We start from the raw sequence: 7,839 nt of genomic DNA, 5'->3' as shown, positions 1-7,839 counted from the left end.
AGTGGGAGGGATCAGAGTGGCCATGACGGCACCTGTCCGGGGGACCCATCATGGGGCTGGACCAGTGTGGAGGCCCGAGACGTGGTCAGAAGCAGCCAGATTCTGGGTGTATGTTAAAGGTTAAGCCAGGATTTGCTGACAGCGTGCGCATGAGAGAGAGGGAGGAATCACGGATGACATCAAGATTTTTGAACCAAACCACTTGGAGGATGGGTGTTCTCTCCCTGAAGACTCCTTAGAGCCCATTGACTCCGTGCGGTAGGGCTTAGCATTACTTCCGATTTACAAATGCAGAAACTGAAACTCAGAGAAGTAAAGCGAGTATCCCAAGGTCACACACAGCAAGAGTTGTCCTAGATGGGATTCAAACCCGGGCTGCCTCCAACCCTACGGCCTGCCTTATTTTGGGGACCAACGGTGTCTCTCCCTCCCAGAACTCCAGAACCTTCCCATTCTCCCTCACTTCTGTCTCCCATTGCCATGACAACGAAACCCAGTGCGTTAGTTTCCTCTGGCTGCTCTAACAAATGACCACAAACTTGGTGGCTTCAAACAACACGAGTCTATTGTTCTAGAGGTCAGAGGTCTGACATGAATCTCACGGGGCCAAAGTCAAGCTCCTTCTGGAGACTTCCAGGGGAGAATCTGCTTCCTGGCCTTTTCCAGCTTCGAGGAGGCTCTGCCCGCACTCGGGGGCTGGCGGATGCCTCCCCCACCTGCAACGCCAGCGAAGCTCGGTCGAGTCCTTCTTACACTGAATCCTTTGAACACCGAAAGCTGTGCTTCCCTCTTCACTGTTTAAGGACTCAGGAGGTCAGACCGGACCCGTGCAGTCGATCCAGAATAACCTCTCCGTCTCATCAGCCGGTTGGTTAGCGACCCTAATTCCTTCGGCAAATTTACTTTCCCCTTTGCCGTGTAACATGACAAGTTCGTGGGTTCAGAGGGATTTGGACGTGGGCATTTTGTGGGGGACACCCTCATTCTGCCCACCATATCCAGTGAGGTCACAAGGGCCTCTGTGACCTCATCATGCTCTGGTGCCCAAATTGACAAGGTGGCTCTCCCACATGGTTGCTGGGTCTTGAATCTGGGCGTCCTAACCCTCCAGCTGCATGGGAGCCCAACCCGAGGGGGCTCAGAAGCCCTGCTTGAGGGTCCAGACCCTGTTTAAGAGGGTCAAGGCCTTACTCACCAAAGCCCCACCTCCAAGCCCACCCCCGCCCCCCTCCCGGAACCCGGGCTGTACACACGTGTACGGGTATGTGTTTGGGCACGTCGGTGAAAATGACCTGGATCATCTCCCATCACAGCAGGTGAGTTTGGGAACTGTAGGTCTACCAGCACCCCCGCCCCCCACAGCCTGGCCGCTGGGCCACAAGGCCATGCCGCCTGCCCCCTCTGCGTGACCCACTCCCCTCCGAGCGGACCCGCAGCCCCACCTTGAAGCAGTGGGGACCGGGGTGGGCCTTTCACCTGGAGGGCTTTCTGGAGATTCGAGGAAAGAGCTCCAACCTGGCTCATAGTGTGGGTGGGAGCTGGGTCTGCCCTGCAGGTGCTGGACACAGGAGAGCAGCTGATGGTCCCCGTGGATGTCCTCGAAGTGGATAGCGAGGGGGCCCTCTGGAAGTTTCTGCTCTCAGGAGCCATGGCAGGCGCGGTATCCCGCACTGGCACGGCCCCTCTGGACCGAGCCAAGGTGTACATGCAGGTGCGCGTAGAGTGCGGCGCGGGAGCCCTCGGGGTGGGGTTGGACGGAGGTGGAGAGGAGAGAGCGAGAGGGAGAGAGACGATGGAGGGCAGGTTGGGGGTGAGGGTGGGGCCGGGACGAGGGTTGGAGTCAGGAGAAGGCTGAATGGAGAGAAGAGCAAGGGTAGAACGGGAGCCAATGTGGAGGTGGCATGCAGGTTGAACTGGGGGTAAGGGAATCGGGGATAGGGTCTTCGGATGGCCTTGAAGGCAAACTGGGCCTGGCGAGGAGAGGAAGATGAGGAGATGGGCCTCCGGGTGTGTGTGCTGCGTCACAGAACTGTGGGGCTGGCCAGGGACAGAGTGGGGACAGGATGGGGTTGAGCTCCAAGCTGGGATGGAGGGGGAGATCAGGGCGGGGGGGGGGTGCTCCTCACAGGGCCGGGGGCCTCCCTCCCCGCAGGTCTACTCCTCCAAGACTAACTTCATGAACCTGCTGGGGGGGCTCCGAAGCATGGTCCAGGAGGGGGGCTTCCGCTCCTTGTGGCGGGGCAATGGCATCAACGTCCTCAAGATTGCCCCCGAGTATGCCATCAAGTTCTCTGTCTTTGAACAGGTGGGCGGGGACGGCCTGCTTTCTCCAGCCCCACCCTTCGACCCACACCTGTCTGCCACCCCTCACAAGCCCAGATCCCTACCCAAGACACACCTGCACCCTCTGGCCCCAGACCCAGGGTGGGTTCCAGCTAGGAAGATGGTGAGCGGTTCTCTCCTGCTCCTCTCTCCTCCCCCAGTGTAAGAATTACTTCTGCGGAGTGCACGGGTCCCCACCCATTCAGGAACGGCTCCTTGCCGGCTCCCTAGCTGTGGCCACCTCCCAGACGCTCATCAACCCCATGGAGGTAAGAGAATACCTCGTGGAAGAAGAAACAAGGTGAAAACCAGCTGCCAGTGGCTACTTTTCCTCCTTCTTATCTCCCTCTTCCCCTCCTCCTCCTCATCTTCTCCTTCCTAGGAGGTGTGTGTCAAACCTTTATTCCAGATGCTCCCCACGTCTATTTACTGGACAGGTCCCCTCCTTTTCTCTTCAATGCCCCAAGATGCCACCTGTGTAATTTACTAAACTGTGTGTGTTTGGGTGTAATTTTGGCTTTCGTCTCCTTGCTCAGGAGGGTCTGTCCACACACTCATGTCTTTTTTCTTTCTTTGGGTGGGTGGGTGACAATTAAGATTTTATTTTTGTACAGCAGTTTTAGATTTACAGAAAAATTGAGCAGGAAGTACAGAGGTCCCTTATACCTCTCTCCACATGTACAAAGTTTCTGCTATTAACATCGCGCCCGGGGTGGTACATTTGTTGCAATCGATGAGCTGATATAGATACATTATTACTAAAGCCCGTAGTTGCCATTAGGTTTGCTCCTTGTATGTTCTATGAGTTTGTACAAATGTATAATGACATGTATCTGCCACTACAGGGTCATACAGAGTAGTTCCACTGCCCGAAAGATCCTCTGTGTTCCTGCTTCCCTCCTGCTTCCCCTTCCTGCTTCCCTCCTGAATCCCTGGAAACCACCAATCATTTTACTGCCGATATAGTTTTGCCTCCATTTCTTTATTTTATTAACTTAAGTGATCTCTACACCCAACGTGGGTCTTAAACTCACAACCCTGAGCTCAAGAGTTGCGTGCTCCCCCCAAATGAGCCAGCCAGGCACCCCTGTAGTTTTATCTACTGTCTTTAATTTTTGAGGTTTGATCTTATGCTTTCTCACCACCGCCCCATCCTTTCTCTTCTTTATCAGGTCATTCCAGTTAGGTCTCCCATATAAACTTTAGGAGTAACTTGTCTAGTTCAGAAAACAAAGTCACCTATTGGTATTTTTTAGCAATGGAAAACATTTCCATTTGTTCACATCTCCTTTTATGTGATTTAACGGTCTTTAAAAAAATTTTTTTTTCCATATAATTCTTGCCCTTGACTAGTTAAATTTCCTCCAGGATATTTGTGTGCTGTTGCTACCTAACAAACTGCCACAGACTCAGTGGCCTCAAATGATACAGATTTATTATGTGTCTCCGTGGGTCATACCTGGGCCCTGGCTATTCGGGTCTTCTTCTTTTTTTTTTTTTTTTAATGTTTTTATTTTTATTTTTGAGAGACACACACAGCACAAGTGGGGGAGGGGCAGAGACAGAGCCACCCAGGCGCCCAGCTAGTCGGGTTTTCTGTTCAGGGTCCCACCAGGCTGAAATCAAGGTGCTGGTTGGGCAACAATGAACCCATGAGAGGCCTGGGTCTTCGGACAAGATTCCTGGTCGTTGGCAGGACTCAGTTCTTGTTTCTTTCCTTTCCTTTTTCTTTTCTTTCTTTCTTTCCTTCTTTTTTTTTAGAGAGAGAGCTTGCAAGTGCACAAGTGGGGGAGGGGCAGAGAGAGAGAGACCTAGAATCTGAAGCAGGCTCCAGGCTCCGAGCTCTCAGCACAGAGCCCGACATGGGGCTTGAACTCATGAACTGTGAGATCATAAACCGAACCAAAGTCAGAGGCTTAACCAACTGAGGTACCCAGCACCCCGGCAGGATTCAGTTTCTTATGGTTGTAGGACTGAGGTCCTCAGCTCCCAGAGGCCACCCACTGTTCCCTGCCATGTGGTCCAGTCCTCTCCACAACAGCCCGCTTGTTTAAGACGAACTGAAGAGTGTCTGGGATGCTCCCAAATCTCTCTGATTTCTTCTGTCTCTGGCAGCAGACTCTTTTAAAAGGCTCACCTGATTTGGTCAGGCCCACCCAGCACCATTTGTGTCGTTTCACTTAAAGCCAACTGCTTAAGGACCTCCATTGCATCTGCAAAATCCCTTCACTTTCATCATGTCATGTAACTTGTCAAGGGGAGTGATACCCAATCCTATTTACAAGTCTAGCACATTATCAAGGTCGGGGGGTGGGGCATACACATCAGGGGGTGGGAACCTCTTGAGGACCACCTTAGAATCCTGCCTACTGCACTTGGTGTGCAATTGTGGAGTGGCCAGTATTTTGATGTCGGGGCATTTCATACAAATCCCAATGTCTGGCTCCTCTTGGAAAACTGGCAAATCTGGCCACCTGGGCTCTGCATTCCCATGGCATGATGTCTGGCTGCCGCTAGGGGTAAGCGGCCGCAGCCTCCACTCAGTCCACATCGCTTCCGTTAGCCTCCCGACCTCCGTCAGCACTTGAGCTTCTGAACCCTGGCTCAAGATCAAACACGGGCCAAGGGGTCGGATGGCTCTGGGTTTGAAACTCAGCTCTGTGCACTTTTGAGCTTCAGCTTCTTCAGCTGTAGGATGGAGACAACAGCCGCTGCTGAGGGTCAATGAGCACATTCAGGTAAGCCACCTCCCTCCTCCCGCTGCCCAGGTGCTGAAGACGCGGCTGACCCTGCGCCGGACCGGCCAGTACGAGGGGCTGCTGGACTGTGCAAGGCAGATCCTGGAGCGGGAGGGCACCCGTGCCCTGTACCGCGGCTACCTGCCCAACATGCTTGGGATCATCCCCTATGCCTGCACCGACCTGGCCGTCTACGAGGTGTGGGTCCCCCACCCCGGGGCGGGGAGGGCCAGGAGTGGTATGAACCCAGGCCCGTCGTGAACGTCCTCCTGACTCCTTTCTTTTGCAGATGCTCAGGTGTTTCTGGCTGAAGTCAGGCAGGGACATGGAGAATCCTAGTGGCCTGGTCAGTTTGTCATCTGTGACGCTGTCCACGACCTGTGGCCAGATGGCCAGTTACCCGTTGACTCTGGTGCGCACCAGGATGCAGGCCCAAGGTCAGACTAGCGCCACTAGCCACTGGACATGCCCCTCCCCTCGGCCTTGACTCTGAACTTTCTCATCCCCTGAAACTGACTCCCAAACTCTCCACATCTGATCCTGGCCAACTTTGCTGACCTCTGAGCCCACCAAGACTCACCCCCAAATCTGATCCCGGCCCTGAAATTAACCTACAAACCACTAAAACGAACATTTTAGTTCACTTCGTTCAACTGACCCCCACAAATGTCCCCAAACATGACCCAGGCCCCCATACTGGCCTCCAGTCATAGTCTCCCCAAAATGTCCCCCAACTTCTTCAAAACGGACCCAGCTCTTATTGGCTCCAAAAGTCAAAATTCCTGAAGTTCCTAAATTTGCTAAATCTGACTCTTAGATGTCCCAATGTCATAGGAAGATGTCATAACCACTGCCCCCACTAACCTGGATACTCCCCAAATGTGGCTTCCCCAAATGGACGCTCAGCCCCTGAACCAATCCACACACATCCAAACAGGTCCTCAGTTCACTACCCTAATCTTAAAAATATCCCCAAACTACCCCTTAGCACACTTGCCAAGTCTCCGGGAGATCTCAGAAGCTCCCTCCCAAATAAGCCTGAATGTTTTTCAGGCTGCTCCTAAAAACAAATCCTTAAAACTCCCACTCTCCCCAAACTGACCAATTTCCTCTAAAAGTCTTCCAGACTCCTTCCCAACTGACCCCCACACCTCTGCCCCTGGCTTCACCCACCCCGCAACATTCTAGCCCCCCAGGAGACTGGATCAACTCTAAGCTTTCCCCTGTTTCCACAGACACCGTGAAGGGATCAAACCCCACCATGTGTGGAATCTTCCGGCGGATCCTGGCCCAGCAGGGTTGGCCTGGGCTGTACCGAGGCATGACTCCCACCTTACTGAAGGTGTTGCCAGCAGGTGGCATCAGCTATGTGGTGTATGAGGCCATGAAGAAAACCCTGGGCGTATAGACAGTGTCTGGTCGACACACCCTGGGCAGAAATGGACAGGAGGGTCCAGTGTCCCCTGGCCCAAAGAGCCCTCCAGGCTGAGGCCCGAGGGGGGTGGGGCAGTTTTTGTCAGGAGAAGCAGTCTGGGGGCCTGGGTCAGAAGATTCTTGGGGACCCCTCCCCAGGGTGCAGGCTGGGACTAGTCTGGACTCCAATTTGGCCCATTATGGCTTGTCCTGGCTTCAGGGTGACATGGTGGACAAGGAGACTATCTGAAATAAAGACACGGTTTCTGCTGGATGGGTCTGGGATACCTGGGTCCAAGACAGGAGCTGGGTGTTTGGAATCTCTGGGTCTAGGAGGGGACTAGGAATCCTTGGTACCAGGAGATGAGTTGGGGACCTGGAATACCCTAGGTCTAAGAGGGAGCTGGTCGCTTCAGATATCTGGGTCCAAAAGTGGAAGCCAGGTACCTGGGATCCCGGGGGCCCGGAGTGGGGGCTGGATATCTTGGACCCCTTGTACCTGAATAGGAATTGTAAAGCTACCGGATACCTGGGTTCAGGAGAGAAATTAAGTACCTAGGACGGGTGCTTGTAGCTCAGATCCCAGACCTTATGTGAAGCGGGTGTGGGGTGTGGCATTAGGGTCCTAGGAGAGAACCAACGGCTCTAGACCCTTGCATTCTGGAGGGGAACTGGTTTCACTGAATCCTGGAAGAGAAGTGGGGGCTCTAGAATCCTGGGTGTTGAAGTGAAGGGATACAGGGGATCCCTGGGTTCCCTCCTACTCTCGGGCCACCCCACCCCCGGAAGCACCGATCTCCAAGACCTCGAGCAGGCCATGTGTTCGGCCTACCCAGTCAGGCTCCAGGGGCGCTAACTCAGACGTCAGGCCCGAATTCCCGCAGCCGGTCGGCACTGCCCACGTCGACTGCCATTCACTCCCGCTACCGCCAATCGCCTCTCGTCGTCTGGGTGGCCGGCTCCGCCCCAATGCAGCTGCGCTTCCACTGGCTCCCACCAAAACTGGGCACCTTTACTGCCTTCACTGCCATTTGTCTGCAGCGGTGTCTGTCACCTTGCACCGCCCCCACCACCCAGCCATTGGCTTAGAAATCAAGGCTAGAAAAGGATTCTGGTTAACGGGGAAAGCAATCCGGTCCAAACCTAAGCTCGTCACCCAGGACTCGTCAGGAATTGGGTTAAATCGACTGCCAATCTTGACAAGAACCGCCTCCTGCGTGTACTCATTGGCTTGCGTGCACGATTATCTCACCTGGCGCCCGCCCAGCCTGTTGAAAGGGGCCTTTCGTCAGTCCCCTCCTTCCCGTCCACTTGACTCTCTGGAGCCGTCAATCCGGCTCTGAAGTCGCCCCGTAGTTCTGGAACT

At 54.3% G+C, this 7,839-nt stretch overlaps 1 protein-coding gene across 1 annotated transcript; it reads left to right on the top strand.

The window, feature by feature from the left end:
• On the top strand, positions 1-6,745 carry SLC25A41 (solute carrier family 25 member 41). Its single transcript, XM_019430799.2, has 7 exons — positions 1-1,316; positions 1,556-1,711; positions 2,153-2,305; positions 2,484-2,591; positions 5,091-5,258; positions 5,350-5,497; positions 6,296-6,745. Exons 1-7 carry the CDS (start codon positions 1,116-1,118, stop codon positions 6,466-6,468), a joined length of 1,107 nt encoding a protein of 368 aa, XP_019286344.2. The 5' UTR covers positions 1-1,115; the 3' UTR covers positions 6,469-6,745.
• Positions 6,746-7,839: the final 1,094 nt, after the last annotated feature.

Source organism: Panthera pardus, unplaced genomic scaffold (assembly GCF_024362965.1).
Source record: "Panthera pardus isolate Hobbes unplaced genomic scaffold, ASM2436296v1 HiC_scaffold_8, whole genome shotgun sequence".
Lineage (NCBI taxonomy): Eukaryota > Metazoa > Chordata > Mammalia > Carnivora > Felidae > Panthera > Panthera pardus.
The sequence above is the reverse complement of the archived record's forward strand: the minus strand, read 5'-3'. Positions and strand labels throughout refer to the sequence as shown.

Bases quoted from the DNA above. Each gene is read 5' to 3' on its own strand.
- SLC25A41 (XM_019430799.2), top strand. From the start codon at position 1,116: ATGGGAGCCCAACCCGAGGGGGCTCAGAAGCCCTGCTTGAGGGTCCAG. The intron at 1,317-1,555 runs GTGAGTTTGGGA...TCTGCCCTGCAG, and splicing joins ATCATCTCCCATCACAGCAG to GTGCTGGACACAGGAGAGCA. The intron at 2,592-5,090 runs GTAAGAGAATAC...CCCGCTGCCCAG, and splicing joins CGCTCATCAACCCCATGGAG to GTGCTGAAGACGCGGCTGAC.